The sequence below is a fragment of the Marmota monax genome, unplaced genomic scaffold (assembly GCF_021218885.2).
Source record: "Marmota monax isolate L192 unplaced genomic scaffold, Marmota_monax_Labrador192_F-V1.1 WCK01_AAM20220418_F8-fsc00163, whole genome shotgun sequence".
Taxonomy (NCBI): domain Eukaryota; kingdom Metazoa; phylum Chordata; class Mammalia; order Rodentia; family Sciuridae; genus Marmota; species Marmota monax.
The window spans coordinates 2,296,881-2,319,029 of NW_026693660.1; the positions used below are offsets into that span (position 1 = coordinate 2,296,881).

The following is a 22,149-nucleotide window of genomic DNA, read 5'->3' on the forward strand; positions in this document are numbered from 1 at the left end:
CCCTACATCATGGAGGGCCTGGAATACTATGCTCTAAATTCCCTGGCAGGGGGTATATTATAGAATTAGTTGAGAGTGGAGGATCTAGAGATAGCCCAGTTGACCACAATCCCTGCTGTAAATACTTATTGGTAGCTTTGAGATCTTGCGCTTGCTACCTTCTCTTAGATCTATGTCCCAGCTTGTGTGCTACCCCTCTTCCCTCAGGGATTTAACCCAGGAGTATTTTACCCCTGAGCAACATCCAGAACCCTTTTCTTAAATTTTTATTTTTACTTTGAGACAGGATCTTGCTAAGCTGTTAGGCCTCAAGCTGGCCATGAATCTGCGATCTTATTGTCTCAATCTCCTGAGTCTCTGGGATTATAGATGTGTGCCATTGTTCTTTCTCGCTTTTAAGTCCCAGTTTTTTAAAGTGCCATAGGAGAGTGTAGAATTGTCTGCAAGAAGAACAAAAGGGAAGAAAATACAGTGCCTAAGGATAGAACTCTGAAGATTTTTAATCTGTTGTGTATATGGTGGAAAAGCATATATATGACCACATGCATGTGTTTGTGAGTCAGAAAAAAGATTATCAAAATTAGAAAATTGTTAGTGGTGTCTTTCCATACTATAATAAAGTTAACTATATGTCTTTTATTAAAGTAAAGTAGAGGTAAATTAAAGCTGAAAGAGTATTTATTGAATGCCCAAGGTAAAACCTTTGATGCAAAGTTATAAATGAGAACTAAAAAGATCCTCCCCAACTTCTGGCTTGGTGAGACTAGTGGCATAGAAATTCTTGTATAATGTAGTTTAGCAACTACATTTATAATGTAGTGTGGTTTATCTGCATGTTTTTTCTTTCTAGGATAGTCCAACATAATCTGTAAGTACTTGAGACTGGTCACCTAGAAAATTTTCATAACACTTCTGAACAGTTATGAACATGATATAGATATCATGCTATATCTCAGTACTATATCTCAGATGCCTTGTAGTTTAAATACAATATTAGATATTTCCTGAGAGCTTCAATATATTCTAAATAAGAATAATTACTCATATTACTTGCTTTTTCTTTATGGGTTACTACACACGCAGTAACTAAGTATAGCACGGTAAAAGTAATATTTGGCACGTTAAAGATGAGATGTTTTACAGAAGCAAACTTGCTCTTTAAGATTTGCAGTGACTAGTGAGGTGTAATGTAAAGGTTAAATATACATTGGACTTTGAAGACTTAATATAAGAAAAGAATGTAAGATCCCTCATGAATAGTTTTTAATACAGATTCATTTTGAAATGACAGTGTTGTAGAAATATTAGATAAAATGTTATTAAAATTTTATCTTTTTAACCTTTTTAATATAGCTATTAGGAGATTAAAAATGGCTTGTAAATACGACTCGTATTTTCTCCAAATACCACTCTCCTAGCTGAAAGAAATCTACCTTCCTGTTTTTCTGCAATTAAATACCTGTTGAAGTTTTAATCCTTGATGGAAAAACAAAAAACAAACAAAAAAATTGGTGTGTGAATATATATGGGATATTAAAAGCTTAATGAAATTTGCTTTAAATGGATTTTAAAATAAATATTATTATCAGTAGATTTCTCAATAAATAAGTTATATCTAATGGCAGCTATTAAACTTCAAGGATAGAGGTAACTCAGTGTCAGACTTTACCTTAGTTATTGGTGTCTGAAAAACAGACCTTTGTTTTTGCTTTGTGTAGATGTACAAGCACACATGATGCTATCCTAAAAGCATCATAACTTATGGGTAGATTTTGTTATCTGGTGATTCTTTTGGTTTCCTTTCTAATTTTAGATTTCCTAAGGAAATGTAATAGCACTTAGAAACTTGTCTATGTGCTAATTTCCAACTTCCACCCTGAAACCTTGGTGGGTGTACCTGGCAATCTGTTTTAATCAGTGAGGTGACTCTGATGTATGTAAAGTTTGAAAAACATAGTTGTAGATTATACAGAAATAATAAAACTCAATCTTTTTATAACCTATAATGTATCTATTCAAAAAGAGTTCTTTTTGGTTAATAACTTGTAAAAATTGTGTATTCTTAGGTGGATGCTCTCCGATTGCGTTTGGAAGAAAAGGAAACCATGCTGAATAAAAAGACAAAACAAATTCAGGACATGGCTGAAGAGAAAGGGACACAAGCTGGAGAGATACATGACCTCAAGGACATGCTGGATGTGAAGGAGCGGAAGGTTAATGTTCTTCAGAAGAAGGTAAGGTTCAGGCATTCAGAGTTCAGAAGTCTACTTCTGACATACCTCCTCATTCCTACCACTAAATTATACTTACATGTTGTCAAAGGTTTTTTTCTCATTTCTCTGATTATGTTTTTGCATAAAAGTTTGAAAAACATATATTCTTATATTCTTCCAAATACATGCATAATCCATATACAAGTAAATGGAACTGTTGTTACAATAGGTAGAGTGCTAAAACAGCTCTGCATATTGTCTTTAATTTTTATAAGTAAACACTATTAATATCTTTCAGTAGTATTCTCTTTTGTTTCAGTAGTATTATCATGTTCTCTCTAAAAAGTATTTGTGAGTTGCCGTACTGTTTGACCAGACATTTCTTCTACCTCTTCTTTCTTTGATTGGAACTATAGTGAATCTGAACAGCACATGGACCATTTGCATGATTAATAATATGACAGTTTTGAATAGAAAAACATGCTGCTAAAATTAACATATAATGTACCTATTTCAAGGAAAGATAGAATTTTTTTCCTCTTTTATCATATTATTAGAAGGATGCAAATTCTGGAATAAATACGAAAACTAACATTTGCCCCCTTTTCTTAACTTAATAAAGGCCACTGTTTGAATAACAGTTACAAGCCATGCTATTATTTATTCATCGCTATCGAAGTGATAGATTAGAAATATTCGACATTGTCTCAGTTTATTTTTAACCTCTAACAGTAGCCAAAACTTTCCTTGCTAAATTTCAAGTTCAACTTTTCTTTCATATAGAAGCTTATGTTCTATATTTGCAGTTTATATTGTTTTGGCTTCCATTTACTTTTAGTAAGTAATTGTAAAAATTTGGTCACTATAAATATCAGTTGATTTTATCTTGATAAATGGATACTAATTTATTGTTTTAAAATTTTAGAGATATTTATATCCTCACTATTTCCTCCCATGCTGCTTACCTCTTCTTACCAGTTTCTTATGTATTCTTTGAGAAACAGTCTACACATATAAAAACACACATATATTCTTTATTCAGTTGACCTCTTTTCTTATATTCTTCCAAATACATGCATAATCCATATACAAGCAAAAATATGTGTGTGTGTGTGTGTGTTTGTGTATGTGTGTGTGTCTTGGTCTTACCACACATCTTACTGATCTTAACTGCTTGTTCTTTCCTGTGTGTGTGTGTGTGTGTGTGTGTGTGTGTGTGTTATTACATTCTGGAACTCCTTCCAAGTGCTTCCTTATTGGTACTGATGACATCGTATGGATGTATTACAATTGATTTAGCAAGATTTCTGCTCAAGGACATACAGTTTTCTCAAATTTCTTCTACTACATAAATTAATGCTATAATAAAAGGGTTGTATATGTTTAATTTATAGCATATATGAAGTATGTTTCTAGGGTCAACTACTTGAAGTAGAACTGCTGGATGAAAGGGCATGTGTTTATAATTTTGAGGAATTCCTCATGTAGCTTTAGAGAGATTGTACCAATATTTTCCCCACCGTCAGTGTATGGAAGTGCCATTTCACCATATACTTGTCCATAGAATGTGTTATCAAACTCAGTACCAGTCTGATAGATGAGAAAACAGTCTGTCAGTGTAGTTGCCTTTTTTTCATTATAAGTAAAGTTGAATGTATTTTTATATGTTTATGTTCCTTTGCATTTTCTTTTCTATCAAATATCTGTTCATATACTAACTTACTTTTTATTGGTTTATAGAATTTCTTTTCCAATTTAATAACTAATTCCTTTAGTCTGTTGTTAATTCCAAATATTTTTTTGGGTTTGGCTTTTGACTCTTTGTGTGTATGTGCATGCCTGTGTAATCAGACATTTTTATATTTATGAAGTTGGGGCTGGTGTTGTGGCTCAGCAGTGGAGTGCTTACCTAGTATGTGTGAGGCCCTGGGTTTGATCCTCAGCACCACATATAAATTAATAAAATAAAGGCATTGTGTCCACCTACAACAACAAAAAAATGTAGATTTACACACTGTTTCTGTATAGTTATCAAATAGATGATATAGCTCCTTTCAAAACTGGTTTAGATTATTAATCCTTTAAAAAATTTTTTTTAGTTGTTGATGGACTATTTATACATATGTATATTTATAAATATACATATATATAGTGCTGAGAATATATATAAACATATATATATAGTGCTGAATATATAGAATATATATATTCTCTCAGTGCTGAGAATAGTGCTGAGAATCAAACCCATACATACCTCACACATACTAGGCAAGTGCTCTACCACTGAGCTACAACCCCAGCCCTAATGCTTCTTTTCATATAATCACTTCTGTGCTTGTTCTTTTCCATGTTTATTTTCTGTCTACTTATAACCACTTAAAAGCTTCCTTTGGGACTCCAGTACCATGATTATCACCAATACCGAGAAGAACTGAATTAAGATTTTGTTTTAGGGAAAAGTTGTTTGGGGAATCTTTGGGGAATTTACAGTGCATTCTCCTACAGCTTACAGTGCAAAGGCATTTGACCACTGGATGAAATGTTTACAAATGTATATGTTATCTTTAAGAGAGAGTTTGAAACAGTTCTCTCAGATAGTACAGGGCATTGGCTTGTCTTACTCAAGGAACTCAGATGTGTTTTGGGCATTCTTATATGAGGAAAACATTGAGCTCTTATTTTCCTTCTAAACCTGGAAAAGCTAGCAGGATGCCCTGCTCCTCGATTCCCATAGCCTTCTCTAGATATGAAAAGAACATTAGAATTAAAATGTTTCAAAAGCAGACCAAATTGATAGGTAAGAACAAATTCAAAGTTATTTGCAACTCTTGTCTTTAAACTATTGCACATAAATGGACTAAACAAATAGTTAATCTAGACTGATTTGAGCAGTTATTTATTAACTGTTCTTGTTTAAAAATTCTTGCTCATTTTGCTCCTTTTTTTGGAGAGGGTCTCGATATCTCATGTTTTTTACTTGAAAAGAGTCAATATCTTAAGATCCCTAATAATGTTAAATTTTTTTTTTGAACTGGATGTGGTAGTGCTTGCCTGTAATTCCAGCCATTTGGGAGACTGAGGAGGATCCTGAGTTTGAGACTAGCTTCAATGGCTTAGTGAGGCCCTAATCAACTTTTAGTGAGTCTCAAAAATACCAGAATAAAAAGGACTGGGATGTAGCTCAGTGGAAAAGTGCCCCTGGGTTCAGTCCTCATTACCAAAAAAAAAGCGGGGAGTCATGGAGTCATCGAGTCATCGTTAACTATGATAAGTTATTTGACAATGGGTATCCCCTATATAACACAATGAAAATGGTACTTCACTTCTGAGGTCCTTTTCTCAAAACCCACAACTCCAGTCCAATTAAAAGCAAATCCTAATGCTGAAACATTACTCAAAATACCTGGCTAATATTCCCCCAAATTGTGAAGTCCTCCCAAAAAAAGGAAACTTTAAGAAACAGTCAAGAAAAGCCCAAGAAGACATGACATCCAAATAGAGGGTATATCCGGGGGTGGGGTATCTTGGAGCTGAAAACTAACATCAGGCAAACATTAAGGAAATTTGAATAAAGTATGGACTTTTATAAATAATGTATTCATATTGACTCATTTATTTTTTAATTTATTTTTTATTCTAATTTGTTATATATGACAGCAGAATGCATTGTGATTCATATTATACATATAGAGCACAATTTTTCATATCTCTGGGTGTATGCAAAGTCATATTGATTGATTTATAGTAACTGTTGAACCTCAGTGATGTCAATAGGGGAACTATCCCCCAGATACATAACTCTTTAAAAAAATTTTTTTAGTTGTTGATGGACCTTTATTTTATTTATGTACTGCAGTGTTGAAAATTGAACCCAGTATCTCAGATATGCTAGGCAAGTACTTTATCATTGAGCTACAACCCCAGCCCCACCAGAACTGTTTATATCATCTGTGTACCTCTTATAACACTTCTGAAAATCCAAAACTTTTCTAAACAAAAAGTAGATTTTGAAAAACCATCCATGTATGGCAGTGTAAAAGAGTAGAAGAATAAATAATATAAATAATAAATTAGAGTAAAAGAATGAATAAATAAATAAATAAATAACAGATTTCCCCCATATTTTTATTGGTGTGTTATAAGTAATGAGATTCATTGTTTCCTATTCACACATGCACTTGATGTAAAAACATAATTTGGCCAACTACCCTAGTATTTCTCTTTATGCTCCCCTCTTCTCTTTCTTCTAGTCCCTTTCTTCTGTTTTTCAAAATTTCTCTTTGATTTTCATGAAATACGTCCTCCCTTTTTTCTTTGTCTCTTCCACATGTAAGAGAAAGCATATGACCACTGGCTTTCTGAGTTTAGCTTATTATATTTGGCTTAACATAATCTTCTCAAGTTTCAAAACATTTTTTCCTGATAACTTCATTCTTCTTTATGGATGAATAAATCTCTGTTATATATATATACACACTACATTTTTTTTATCCATCTATCTATTGACAGACACCTAGGCTGGTTCCATAGTTTTTGCCTATTGTGAATTTTGCTGTGATGATATGCATGTATTACTATAGTATGCCATTTTTAATTCTTTAGGATAAATACCAAGTAGTGGTATATCTGGGTCATTCCTAGTCTTTGAGGAACCTCTATACTGGTTTCCCTAGTAGTTGTCCTAATTTACAGTCTCATCAACAGTATAAAAGTGTTCCTTTTTCTTTATATCTTCTCCAACTTTCATTATTTTTATAACTTTGATGGCTGTTCTTCTAACTAAAGTGAGATGAAATCTCAGTGTAGTTTTGACTTACATTTCCCTAATTGCTAATGATGTTGATTCCTCTTGAGAAATCTTTTTAGTTTATTTGCCTATTTATTGATTGGTTTGTTTTGAGTATTAAGTTTTTTGAGTTATATATTCCAGACTTTAATCCTCTTGTCAGAAGAGTAGCTAGCAAAGATTTTCTCCCATTCTGCATGTTCTTTCTTCACAGTCTTATTTGTTCTTTCTTCAGGTCTTAATTGTTTTGTTTGCTGTGCAGAAAGGTTTAAATTTGATGCCATCCCTTTTATTAATTCTTGGTATTATTTTCTGAGATTTAGGAGTACTTTTGAGAAAGTCATTGCCTGTGCCTATATGTTGGGTTGTTTTCTTTTAGGAATTGCATAGTTTTTTTTTTATTATTGGTTGTTCAAAACATTACATAGCTCTTGACATATCATATTTCATACTTTAGATTCAAGTGGGTTATGAACTCCCATTTTTACCCTGTATACAGATTGCAGAATCACATCAGTTACACATCCACTTTTTTACATAATGCCATATTAGTAACTGTTGTATTCTGGAATCTTTGATCTGTTTGGAGTTGACTTTTGTGCAGGGTGAGAGATAAGCATTTAGTTTTATTCCCTCTCTGAGGGAGGGAAGAGGGGAAAGCACAGGTAAGTACTGGGGCTTAGAATCTACTAAATTATGCTGCATTCATGTATGAACATTCTGAAGTGAGTCCTGTTATTTAAATTATAATGTACTACTACTACTACTGATAATAATAATAACAATAGAAAGGAGATAAGTGGATCAGGAGAAGGGAAGAGGGAAGGGAAAGGGAAGGTACTGGGGAATGAGATTAATCAAATTATGTGCATGTATAAATGTGGACCAGAAAGTACAGAAAGTTCTCATATACTCTGTTCTGTTCACAGTTTCTTCTATATTAATGTCTTGCCTTGGTATGCTGCCTTTATTACAATTGATGAACCAATATTGATACATTATTGTTAATTAAAGCTGTACTTTAGGGTTCACTCTTTGTTTTCTATAGTTATTAGGTTTTGAAAAATGTATGTCAAGTATCCATCATTGATATATCATATAGAATAGTTTGACTGCCTTAAAAAATCACTATGTTCCCCTTTTTATTATCTCTATAGATAACAAAAAGGTTTTTATTATCTCTATAGATAACAAAAAGGTTTTTATTATCTCTATAGATAATGCCTGTCCCAGAATGTCATGTAGTTGGAGTCGTACAATATGTACTGTCTTCAGTCTGATTTCTTTCATTAATAATATTCCTTCGTCTCTATTAGTGCCTTGATAGCTCATTTATTTTTATTGCTAAATAATATTTCATTGTGTGTATGTACCACAGTTTAATCACTTAACTTGTCGAAAGACATCTTGGTTGCTTCCAATTTTTGGCAGTTTTGAATAAAGCTACTATAAAAATTTATGTGCAGTTTTTTTTTTGGGGGGGGAGGGGGTATGTGTGCAGACATAAAATTTTAACTCATTTGGGTAAATAGCTAGGATCATGGGGACTAAATGCATGATTAGACTATGTTAACTTGTAAGAAGCTTCCCTATATTGTTTTTTAATTTGAGACTTTGAAACACTTCTGCTTTACAAAAGCTGTTATATGGGTGGAGGATTTTTTCTTTCTTGGCCAATTCATTAATGTTTTGATTTGCTGTCAGGCCTGGGGTTATTCCTGCTGAGGATTCTTGCTATAGCTTTGCTACTGACTGCTAGCATGCCAGCAGTTATTTTTTATTAGAAAAAATAATTCTGAAATATCCTTTGGGAGAGGGAATTGTACAATTATTGTGTAAGTTTTGCCTTTGAAACATTTTTGTCTGTTATTTATATATAATGTAGAACAACTGTTATATTTGGAATATAAATATATTTAACTCTTTTATTTTATTTTTTTGTTCACTGAGATGAATATTTATTCAAAACATTACATAGTTCTTGATATATCATATTTCACACTTTGATTCAAGTGGGTTATGAACTCCCATTTTTACCCCGTTATTTAACTCTTTTAAAGTCCAGATAAGTATTTCTTTTTTACAAACTTTTTTTATATTTTTATTTGTTTTTTATTTTTTTATGTGGTGCTGAGGATCGAACCCAGTGCCTTACATTTGCAAGACAAGCGCTCTGCCACTGAGCCACAGTCCCAGTCCCTAGATAAATACTTCATTAAAAGCACTGAGAAATGGCAGTGCGGTTTTAAAAATTAATTCATTTTCAAGTTCTGAAAGTCAGATATGATCAAGGAAAAAAAATTAAAGAAGTATTAGAACATATGAAGTGAAATTCAAGTCCTATTTTCCATACTTTGACCCTCTCAATGCAATTTCTTAGCTATATTAACTATTGTTATGTTCTTTTTGCATCCCTTTGTAATGTTTTTATGCATATGCAAGCATATATGTGTTATACAATTAAATAAAACAACTGGGCTAGGGTTGTAGCTCAGTGGTAGAGCGCTTGCTTGGTACGGGTGAGGCACTGGGCTTGATTCTCAGCGCAACATAAAAATAAATAAATAAATAAATAAATAAATGTCCATCTACAACTAAAAAATATTTAAAACCCAACAGGAATCATATTTTCAATTAATTTAAAAATAAATATTTTAATCTTTTATATATGGCTTTTTTCTCGTTTTTGAAAGTATCTATGTGGTTTTTTGTGTCTTACTTACATTCTAGTTTAACTCATACCCTATAGCCTTTAAGGTAGATTTTGATAGGATTTTTTCTTATTTATTAGAACAGCATGATAATGACATAAGTCCATCTCATTCATGATTTGATATTGTATGCATACAAACTAATTGATCGATGCCAAATTGTCCTGCAAAAAATTTGTACTTGTTTATATGTTTTCTGCTCAGCTTCGTTTTCTTTCTTATGGGTACTACATACTCATTTTTTGCCCTCACATTTTTGTATTACATTTTTTTAACTGCTTTATAGGAATTCTTTCCCTAGTTAGTAAATTGGTCTCTTTTCTCTCATATTTTACAAATACATTTTCCTATTTGCCATTTTATTTTTTACTTAATTTGTGGTATTTGGCCAAGTTAGTAGTCTTTTCTTTCATGTTCTCTCAATTTTAGGTCATATTAAGAAAATCCTTATGCATTCCAAGGTTATTAAATAATTCACACATACTTTCTTCTGGTACTTTAAACCATTTTTTCCCCCTTAAACCTAAAAATTATTTTATAAACTTTATGTTTTGCTTTAATGATTCAGCTTTATGTTTTTATGTGTTCCTAGCCAGTTGTCAGTATAATATTTATTGAGTAATGTACTTTTTTCTCTTCTGATTTGAAATGCCACAATGAAATGTCATCAACTTGGGCCTATTTTTGGATTTTATTTTGTTCCATTTATTGGTGTATTTTTCTGTATCAAGATCAAACTATTTCGTGTACTGAGGTGAAACTATGCATTTTAACAGTTAGTAGGTTGTTCTGCTATATTAATTTTCTTTTTGGAAGAATTTTTGACTTTTTTGACTTTATTTTTCCAGATACCTTCAGATTCATTTTGTCAAATCGCCCTCTTCCAAACAATAGTCCAGTCTTGTTTCTATTTGATGTAATACAATAACTCAGAAATTAAAGAAAGTGTTTCAAAATAGAGGGAATAATTAGCTTTGTAAATTATAGCTGATGAGTTAGATAAAATGAGAATTGATGTTAGAATTGAATGAAGTGAAGGTTATTAGTAACTTTAATTGTAACAGTTTCATGGGAGAGGAAAAGTTTATAATCTGTTTCTAATTTTCCTGTAGCTTTACTTTTAAACAATATATTTAATTTTATATGTCTTAATTTAGCAATTAAAGAATGAAGTCCTGTTTATAAAAATAAACACACAGAACAGTGAACAGAATAGAGAGCCTTGATATAACCTCATGTATTCGTAGCTAATTGATTTTGGATGAAAGTTCTAAGAACATTCACTGGAGAAAAGACAATCTTTTCACCAAATGGTGCTGGGAAAATCCTGTATCCTCATGCAGAATGATGAAAGTGACTTTTTTTCCCTCATCATATAAAAAAAAAAATCAACTCAGGGGCTGGGGTTGTGGCTCAGTGGTAGAGCACTCACCTTATACATGTTGAGGCACTGGGTTCAATCTTCAGCACCACATAAAAGTAAATAAAATAAAGGTATAAAAAATCAACATGGATTAAAGATCTAAATAAAAATATGAAACTAAGAAAACAAGGGAAATTCTTCAGGACATTGGAATGATTTTTTTGGATAAGATCTCAAAAGTATGTGGAACAAAAGAAGAAATTAACTAAAGGAAATGCTTCTGCATAGCAGTGGAAGCAATTAATAGTGAAGAGACAACCTCCAGAATGGAAGAAAATATTTGCAACTTATACATCTGACAAGAAGTAAATAACCAGAATGAGTAGGAAGCTCAAACAATTCAGTAGCAGAAAACACCAAATGATTCAAATAATTAAATGGGCAAAAGGGAACTGAATGTGTAGCTCAGTGATAGAGCGCTTGCTGGCATGCACAATGCTCTGGTTTTGATCCCTAACACTGCAAGAGAGCAAAGGGCAAACCAGGGGCAGTGGTGCATGCCTGTAATCCCAGTGGCTTGGGAGGCTCATTTAAGTCCAGCTCAGCCAGTTTAGTGAGGCCTTCTGCAACTTACTGAAACCCTGTCTCAAAAAAGAAAAAAAAAAAAGTGCTGAGGATGTAATTAAGTGGTAAAGTGACCCTGGGTTTGATCTCCAGTATAAAACAAAACAAAACAAAAAAAGGGAGGGACAGAAAGGGAGGGGAGGGAGGGAGGGGGAGGGGAGGGGGGGAGGGAAAGGGGGGGGGAGGGCAACAAGCCCAAAACTCAGTATTACTAATCTTTAGGGAAATGAAATCAAAACCAGAATGAGATGTTACCTCACTCCAGTTAGGATGGGTATTGGCAAAAATACAAGATAATAAGTACTCGTAAGGAGATGGAAAACAAATCCTTGCACACTTTTGATAGGAATGTAAATTAGTACAGCCTTTGTGGAAAAGAGCATGGAAATTAAAAAAAAAAAAAGAGCTACCATATGATTCAACAATTCCACTCCTGGATATATATTAAAAAGAGGTGAAACCAGCCTGTCAAAGACATGTTTATTGTAGCACTCATCACAGTGGCCAATAAATGTAAATAAACTTTAGTGTCCATCAGCTGATGATTGAATAAAGAAAATTTTGGTACATATACACAATACTATTCAACCATAAAGGGATGAAATCCCATCATTTGGGACAGTGTGGATGGAACTGGCAATCATTATGTTAAATAAGCCAGACACGAAAGACAAGTACCTGGTAATCTCATTTATATGTGCAATCTAAGATAGTTGATCTTATAGAAGATGAGAGATGGTTACCAGTGGCTGAAGAGAGGGGAGGGATGGGGAAAGGTGGATTAATAGGTACTAAAGTACTTTGAAAAAAGTAGTTCCGGCATTCTATTGCATAGTAGGGTGACTATAGATAACAATAATATACTATTCATTAAGAAAAAGCATATTAGAAGGAAGTATCTTGAATGTTTTTACCAAAAAGGAAGGATAAATATTTGAGTAGATAGGTTTATCCTGATTTGAACATTACATAATGTATACATATGTAGACATCACATAATATCCCATATATATATATATATATATATACATACACATACACACACACACACACACACTTTTTATGTACCAGTTTAAAATAAATTTAAAAGTTGAAGGCACATTCATTGACTACACTGTGGGCATGTGGCGGGTGGACCCTCAGTTTCTCCTATTATATACACCCAACACAGATCACTTCTGGGATCTCAAATATGAGGGGATTTTTCCACAATGGCAAACAAGCAGTTCTGCATTGGATATAGCTGGGTATCCTCTAATTGAATTTAAATTCTAACATCATTTACATCGAGATAGTGTTAAATCTCACAGGTCAAGGGTTCAGTCCAACAAGGCTGCCCTTCCTTTAGATACCATTCTCAGGTGCTGGTGTCAGGAACTTGGACCTGACTGGCTACAAATTAGAGTATCCACCACCCCCTTTTTAGGCTCCATTAATTTGCTAGATGGATGACAGAACTAGGGAAACACTGGTTCTACTGATTACGTTTACTGATTTTTTAAAAAATACAGGGTATTTTAAAGGATACAAATATGAAGAGATACATAAGATAATGTCTGGAAGGATCCTGAGGGCAGGAGCTTCTAGTTCCATTGAGTATGGCTGTTGATGTTTGGATGAGTTCTTGTTCACCTTCCTATGAGCCTCCATATGTTCAGCTGTCTAGAACATTCTCTTAGTTGTGTGCTTTTGAGTCTTTGTGGAGACTTCATTGAATGATTGAAGGATGGACAACCATTTAAAAATGGGATTGGCCTAAAAGGGTATGATCTAGGGCTAATAGAATGGGTAAGAGAACCCAGAAAGCTCTATTCAGATTGTTCTTGGCCTCTCTCTGAAGCATTTCTTCTTCTTGAGTTTAGGACAGGATCCTTTCTGAAATAGGAGTCTTACGATGTACTATGAAACAAGATTAGAAAAGTTCTTTAAGGCCAAAGAATTTCTTTACCACCAGAGCCAAGACAGGAAGAAAAGGAAAGATTAGAATTTCTGAAAGGGAGGAGCAATTTCAGTTCCTGTGACCTGTCTTGGTGAGGAAATTATAACCCAGGAACCAAGGATGTAATAGTACAACTACTTTGTATGAAAAATAGTTTTTATGTATCTCCTCCTTGATTTTTGTTGGTAAGCTGTGTTTTGTTTTTCTATGTCTTTTAAAATTTACATTGTATTGCTTTTTGAAGGGGAATATATTTTTCTGTAATGGTAATTCATATTTTAGCTTTTATTTCTGTTTCAATGAATTTAATAGCTTACCTATTCCCAAGATTTAAACTTTTTATCTCTTAGTTGTCCAAGAGTTTATTTTACCATTTCTCTGAGAAAGGTCATGGATGCTGTATTTCCCAAGGCCTTGCTTATTGACTATGTTTATGTATTTTCCTTCTATATTTTAAAAAAAGTTTCACAGATAACAAAAGTATAAAGAATAATAAAATAAGTAATTGAGGTAGCTCACCTTAAGGGGAAATTTCAGATACTGTTGAAATTTCTGGGCATATCTCTCCTGGATAATATTCTCTTCCATTCTGTTCTAGAGGAAAGTACTTGATTTTGATGTTTAGGCATGTTCTTGCATCTTAAATCAAGATACACATTTTACATGTTTACCAGTCTGTGTATGTATTTATAAAACATCTACAGTTAGAGGAAATACACATGGCAGATAAATATGAGAAATTATTTACCTTTACTCTAATCAGGCGAGTATAAAATAAGATCATATTATCATTCTATACCTATAATTTTTTATTGTACTGACAAAAATCTCCAACTCTGATGATAGTAAGTGTTGGGCAGTATGGCAACTGAATTTTTCACACAATGATGTTGAGTTTTAAATTGGTTCAACTCCTTGGAAAACACTTATTACATTCAAGTATATCCTCTGATCCAGCATTTTATTCCAGATATAAATACCTCAGAAACTCTAGGAGATCTATAGGAATGCTCAGAGTAATCTTGTTTGTATTTAAAAAAAAAAAAAAACTCAAAACTAAACACTCTTCTAATCTCTGGAATTACTATGCAGATATTCACTGATGGAAGAATGGGGAAGTAAATTGTGGTATATTTACACAAGGAACATATTACATCTAATTTTTGTTTTATGGCTGGGAAATATTTAGGAACAATATCAAGGAAAGTAAATTCCTCGGGAGGTAGTGAAAGCAGTAAGATGGGACGGGTAATTTAGGTAATATTTTCACTTATAAGCTCAGTGATAGGTTTGTTTATAAGTACATTTATAGTTACACAGTTAAGATTATTTTCTTGTGGACTTTTCTAGTCTCCTAATCTCTCTAAATTGTCCTTATTCATACATCCATCATAGTTCCTTTGTATGGTAGGCACTGTGCTAAGTACAAAGACAAAAGATGTGGTCTCTGCTCTTAAAGAGTCCCAGAATTGTGGGAGTGATATGAATGATCTACAGAGGGACAAACAGCAAAAAGCAAATTCAAATTATGTTTGAATTTGTGTGCAAGGAGCTTCAGGAAGGCTCAGTTGTCTTGAAAGATGAATGAATGTTTGCCTGGCAGATGGAGATGGAGCTCAGATATTCTAGGCTGAGAGAGCACTGTGAATAAAAATGAAAGGGAGTGTTACTTGCCCGTGTGCCCTGCTCTGGAATTTCACTCCTGTTCTTCAAATGTTTTATAATATATACTTTAAAAATATTGTTAGAATTCTGCCTGTGAATGCCCTTCCTTCCTCCCTCCCTTCCCCTCCCCTCCCCTCCCCTCCCCTCCCCTCCCTTCCCCTCCCTTCCTCTCCTCCCCCCCACCTCCTCCTTCCCTTCTTTTTTTTTCCCCTCCTTCCTCCTTTCTTTTTTTGCTCCTTCTTGTTTTGTTACCAGGGATTGAACCCAGAGGTGCCATCCCCATTCCTTTTTATTTTGAGGTAGGATTTTGCCTGAGTTGCTTCTGATCCTCCTGCCTTAGCCACCAGAGTCACTGGGACCCAGTTCTTACATAATGAGAAAGATTTCAGTGAATATAGTTGTCATCATCATCCCATTAGTTTATTAGGACACAAATAGAATTTGAGTTTTCTTTCTTCTAGCCTTAAAGACTTTCATTTGAAAGCATTAGAAATTATCTGCTGTGAGATATTACAGTATAAGTTTTCAATAGAACTTTAGGTATCTTTGGAGAAATGCATTAACTGTACAATATTTGTCCTGCTTTACTTTTAGATTCAGACAATATTCTATAAGGAAGAAGAATATGATAACACTTTTCATCCTTTCTTGTTATTTGGAATCTGCATTCACTAATCAGTTCTTTGATAAATATTATTTATAATTGCATATTTATATAATAATTAAATATTGTAATGTTTTAGAAAGAGTTCGGTGAGCAATATGTTACTTTGGTATTAACGTAGATATGCTTTAACAAATTATTTTTTTGATAACAGTGATAGCCATGGTAATAACTGGTTTATAAGGAAATTACAAAAAAGGGCTGAGGATGTGGCTCATTGGTTGAGTGCCCCTGAGTTCAATCATGGCTCTGCCTCTCCCCCCCCCCAAAAAAAAAGAAAAACTGGGTTGTGAGTTCCATAACTACACTGCTTTTGGCTTTATCTGCCCCTGCCCACTCATGGTCTTCTAGCTTTCTAAGTAGTGTACCCATTTGTATGCCATCGAATAACCCTATGCTCAGAGAAGGCAATGGGACAATAGCAGATGGCTAGGCCTGATGTACAATGGGATTAGTATTGAGCTCCTCCTTCCCAGGGCTCTCCCCTATGGTTTAAAGTAGTTTTGTGTTACAGTAAATTTCTTATCTTTATAGTAAATCACTGACCTGGAAAATGTAATTGAGCATTTGAGTCAGAGCTGCATTCAGAATCTATATTAAAATTGTATAGCTTCTTGCTTGATTGATTATAAATGATAATGTAGCCTGGAGTTTAATTCGCTTATGCAGATGCTGTCAGCAGTCTCTTCAGTGCTTCTGTTTAATTTGCTTTGCTTCCTTCTCCAATTTCCCGGTTTTGATGTTTAGAGTTTTAAGTTTAACAGTAGCAGCAAGCTGATTAATATGTAGAATTAGAAGGATTTTTTCTTTCTATCTTTTTTTTTGTCCTTGGTTTACTCTTTACATCTCTTCTGTTATGAGTAGGAAGTCAGAACAAATAGATTTTTTTTTGTGTCCTATATACTTCTGTGGAATCTTAAATAAGGCAATTGTTAGTTTCTTCACTTCTCCACATCAATAGAAAGGAGGATACATTTTTTCATTAACACCAATATTTACCCATTTATTCAGAGAAATCTTTTGTTTATAAAATGGTGTCATTTTACTTATAGTAAGGATTAATTGTGATATTTTCTAAATATTGTTATTTTTAAGTCTGAACCAGTTGTTGACAGTGCTAACTTAAGATCAAGTCAGGCCCTAAATGAGTTTAAATCTAAAACTTAATTTCTCAGATATTATAATTTTGATGCAGTTTGGGGATTGTTGCCATTTTAACAAAATCAAATCTTCCAGTTGATGAACACAGGATGTGTTGTCTTTAATTTCTTTCATTAATGTTTTGTAGTTTCAGGTTTACAAGCTTTGTAATTGGTTAAATTTAATCTGAAATATTTCATTCTTTATGATGCTATTGTAAATGGAATTATTTTTAACCTCTTTTTCAGATTATTCATGTTTGGTGTACAGATATACAACTCATTCTTGTATTTTTATCTTGTGTTCTATAATTGTGCCGAACTTACTGATCAGCTCGAATTGTGTTAGTGGATTCTTTAGTATTTTCTATATGTGTAATTATGCCACTTGCAAATAGAAATTATTGTACTTATTCCTTTCCAACCTGGCTGTATTTTGTTTTTCTTCTGTAATTAGCCTTACTAGAATCTCCAATAGGATGATGAAAAAAAGGTGTGAGTACAAATATCCTTGCTTGGTCTTTATCTTTGAGGGAAGCCTTTCGGTCTTCACCATTAAGTATGATATTAACTGTGTTTTTTTCATAGATGTCCTTAAGTTGAGAAGAAGTTGAGAAGGTCCCATCTATTCCTAGATTTTTGAGTATTTTTATCATGGAAGGATAATTAGGTTTTGTAAAATGCCTTTCCTGTACCTGTTGAGAAGATCATATGTTTTTTGTCCTTTATCTTATTTACCTGGTTCTTTGTACTGTTCTTTGTATGTTGAAACCAACTTTGCAATCCTGGGATAAAGATAGATTTAAAAAAATAGCTTTGTGATGTTCAGCTAGTGGAATATAGAAACCTTTTCTACTGACAATGTCATGGAGGCAATGGAAATGAACCTGAGAGAAAATAGCCTTTGGAAATTTTCAAGTGCTAAGGTGTAATATAAATTATAACTATTCGATGGCTTATATTGTAGTACTTTTTTACAACATGGAAATAATTTTTACCTTTATTAAACAGTTTCTTTGAACTGTCAAGTAGTAGTGAGTAATTTAATGATTTACATTTATCTGAATACTTTTTCTATGTTGGTAGTACACCACATTAGTATTCTGAGAGTTTTACAAGTTCTAGTTTGTTGTAACCTCTGTTAAAATGAGCACACATTTTAAACTTGAAATGTGGTAATTAACAAGTCAGCATGGAAGGGACAGATCCTTCTTATGACTAACATTGTTCTTAGCTCTCTTCTCAGGCGATCCTGTAGCAGGAACTTGTCACAGTAATAAATATATAGATAAATATCTACAAAGGGACAAAAGAGTTGGAAAAAAGTGCTTGATCAAACTTTTGAAACACACTCAAATTTTTCTTCTGCTTAAAAACTGCGTATAACTTGGCATGAATTATCGTGCATTGAATTCTTATCCGTGGGAGCGGTTGGTTGGATAGGTGCCCGGGTGCCTGTCAACTCTACTTGTAAAGTTGAAGTAATTAACCACCTGAAGAAGTTATTAAATCAAGCTTTGATGAATTGGCCTTTTGTGCTCTTCTTTCTGCCACACCAGTATGGATGTCCTAACCAGAAATAGCTTCAAGCATCAGACATATATTTTGTTTTTATCTATTTTATCTTTCTGTAACTGCCAGACTTCCTCATTGTTTTTCCTCCTAATTATACTTTGTTTCTTTTCCCCCCTGCCCTGGAGTTTTTAGATTAGAAAAATCATCCAATTTTTTCCTCCACCTATTAAAAATATATATCTTTTGCTATTGTAGATGGACAGCATGCCTTTATTTTATGTGCTTATTTTTTGTTTGCGATGCTAACAGTTGAACCCAGTGCCTCACATGTGCTACTGAGTCACAATCCGGGCACCCCCATCTTTTTTATTGGTGCATTATAGTTGAACATAATGATGAAATTTGTTGTTACATATTCATACATGCATACAATAAAATTTGGCCAATATCATTCCCCAGCACTTTCTCCCTTCCTCCCCAGCTCCCACTTTCCTTTACTGATCTCCCTTTGATTTTAATGAGATCCACCTCCACCTTTGTTTTCCTTTTTCCTCTCTAGCTTCCACATATAAGAGAAAACATATGACCCTTAACCTTCTGAGTTTGACTTATTTTGCTTAACATGATGGTCTCTAGTTCCATCCATTTTTCTGCAAATGGCATAATTTTACTTTTCTTTATGACTGAGTAAAATTCCATTGTGTATATATATACCACAATTTCTTTATCCATTCATCTGTTGATGGACACCTAGGCTGGTCCCATAGTTTGGCTGTTGTGAATTATGCTGCTATGAATGTGGGTATGCCTATAACTGTAGTAAGTTGACTTTAATTCTTCAGAATAAATACTGAGGAGTGGTATAGCAGGGTTATATAATGGTTTCATGCCTAGTCTCTGGAGGAACCTTCATACTGATTTCTATTCTGCCATTCTGACTAGGTGTGAGATGAAATCTCAGTATGGTTTTGTTTTGCATTTCCCTAATGGCTAAAATGATGTTAAACATTTTTCATGTATTTGTTGACAACTTGTGTTTCTTCTTTTGAGAAGTGTCTGTTTAGTTCATTTGTCCATATGCTAATTGGGTTATTTGATTCTTTTTTTTTTTTTTTTGGTAGGAAGTTCTTTGAACTCTTTATATATGCTAAACATCAATCCTCTGTCAGAAGAGTAGCTTGCAAAGATTTTCTTCCATTCTGTAGGTTCTCTCTTCACATTTCTAATTGTTTCCTTTGCTATGTAGAAAGTTTACTCTTGGCATTATTTCCTGAGCTTTAGGGGTCCTATTGAGAAAGTTGACTGTGCCTATGTGCTGGAGTGTTGACCCTGCATTTTCTTCGAGGAGTTGCATAGTTTTTGGTCTAATTTCAAGGTCTTTGATCCATTTTGAGTTGATTAAAATTATCCTATTTTATAGCGACAATTTTGGTAAATTCAATAAGCTTGCTCTTTGGACTTCTTATATCTGTTGCATATGGCTGAGAAACTAATGTTTGAACCTTTTCTTTCTCTATTTCACCTGGGCCAAACTCTGCCTTTATTCACAGCAAATTTAGTATTTATATAGAGCACCTAAGCAAGCAATTTTTAAGAGAAGTAGCTGGTCACTTTAAACACTGGGTACTTGGAAAGAAAGTTGCTGGTCAATGATTTTTCTACTTGTTTGACAATCTGATGAAAGCTATAGGCTCTTTTCATGTAAAAATGCATACAGATCATTTATAAGATCTGAAATATCCCATACATCTTAAAAGTTAACACATGAACTCTTGATTAAAAACACCCACCACCTGTAGAACCACCAAGTGGGATACAAGGGCTCTAGGTTTTATAAAACCAAAAAATTATGTGGTTCAAATTGTAATAGGAGTTGAGAGCAACTATAATTTCATGGCAACTATAATTTAACCTCAAAGAGTATAGTTCTTAAGTATAATGGATACTGTGATGAGTGACCTAGATCCCCTTGGTGCCTGAGGGACTTATTCCCTAGATGCTAGAAGTGCTGCGGACAGAAAGCCCTCAGGTGTCAGCCCCACAGAGATTGCTTTGGATAAAGAGGCCTGTCTTGCTCAAGGGCTTGTGCCTTCCTGTCAGCTTCCAGTGACTGCTCCTTATGAGGAACAAGAACTTGAACCCCTTACCCCGACTTGGACCCACAGCTTTATAGCTCCTTGGGGGATTGTCTGAATCCTTCAAGACTTTATGGCAGCTGACTCTCTTCCTCTTTACAATCCTCATTTCTTCTTTTGCTTTCTACTAGTATTGATCTCAAGAGCACCCATCAGTAAACTTTTGTATAGTAATGTCTGTCTTGCTGTCTGCTTCCTGGGAAATACAGCTTGGTGTAGAATTGTAAGGGTAAAAGAAATTGAAGTTAAAGCATAAAAGTTGAAGGGTAAAAGATCGGGTGTTGTAAAGTTTCTAAGCTGCAAGGTCTGAGTTAAAATGTAAAGGATTAGGTATTGTTAGGTTTCTATGCTACCTGCAAAACCTGAAATTTCTGTAGCTGTTAAGACAATGCTTGGAACTGCCCAGTAAATATTTCCCCTGACTATTTGGTTGTTTAATAAGGGCTCTGTGTGGTCGCACGTAGGCATTGCAGGGCCTGGACCAGTCAGTTTAAATGTAACCCCCTCCTTAGGAATGACCTATCACTCCAGCCTGACCTGTTCCCGTCAATGAATGAACTAATCATGTTTAGGAGTTGTTGTTCAATTTTCCCTCGCCTCATGATGATTTGTTCTGATGTATACAAAGCCCTCCGCCCTCCCCAAAAAGTGTACTTAAGCAGTGCTCAGCCCCTACTCGGGGCTCTGGGCTGCTTTCCCTTCTTGAGTGGGCACGGAGCCCCAGCATGCTGGTTCAATAAATCCCCTTCTGCCAATTGCATGAGTGGTCACTTGGTGGTCTCTTTCTCCGACGTTTCGCAGGACCCTTACAGAATCTAGGGTAGAATATTAGGACAAGTTAGTATCTTTCAAGCCAAAAAGTAGGAAAGTGAAAATTTAGTGAGATGAACTTGAATTTATATTTTCTTTTTTGGGGGAGAATGTTTTACTGGGGATTGAACTCAGGGGTACTTGATCACTGAGCCACATCCCCAGCCCCATTTTGTATTTTATTTAGAGACAGGTTCTTACTGAGTTGCTTAGTGCCTCACTTTTGAACTTGACATTTTCCTGCTTAAGCCTCCTGAGCTGCTGGGATTATAGACATGCTCCACCGTGCTGGCTTGAATTTATATTTTAAATAAGTATAGCATTCCATCACTATGTCCTTCACATCTTATATTCAAGTAGATTCAGTTGAAAGTCTTGATTTCTTTGTTTTTTTGTCTTTGCTACTGCAGAAAACTCCCCAAATCTGACAGCCTAATTTCTTAGGTCTCACAATATGAACCTGTGAAAGGTTTGGGTTAAATAAAGGTTTGTTTACAAAAACTCCTAGAGATTTTTCTGTGTATGTGATCAAAGAATCTTTCCTAAGATGTCTTGGATAGCATTTAATTAATGTTTGCTTTTGTC

General features: G+C 34.1%; 1 protein-coding gene across 22 annotated transcripts in view; it reads left to right on the top strand.

Annotated features, from left to right (window-relative positions):
* Erc1 (ELKS/RAB6-interacting/CAST family member 1) overlaps nucleotides 1–22,149 on the top strand; it is a 564,692-nt gene that overhangs the window by 169,455 nt on the left and 373,088 nt on the right. For all 22 annotated transcript variants that reach the window (XR_009228273.1, XM_058584138.1, XM_058584139.1 and 19 more), the window contains one exon: nucleotides 2,067–2,234. Coding sequence is in view for 21 of the 22 variants with exons in the window: in XM_058584138.1 (XP_058440121.1) it covers nucleotides 2,067–2,234 (168 nt within the window). In the remaining variant the exon portion in view is untranslated. The remainder of the gene's footprint in view (nucleotides 1–2,066; nucleotides 2,235–22,149) is intronic.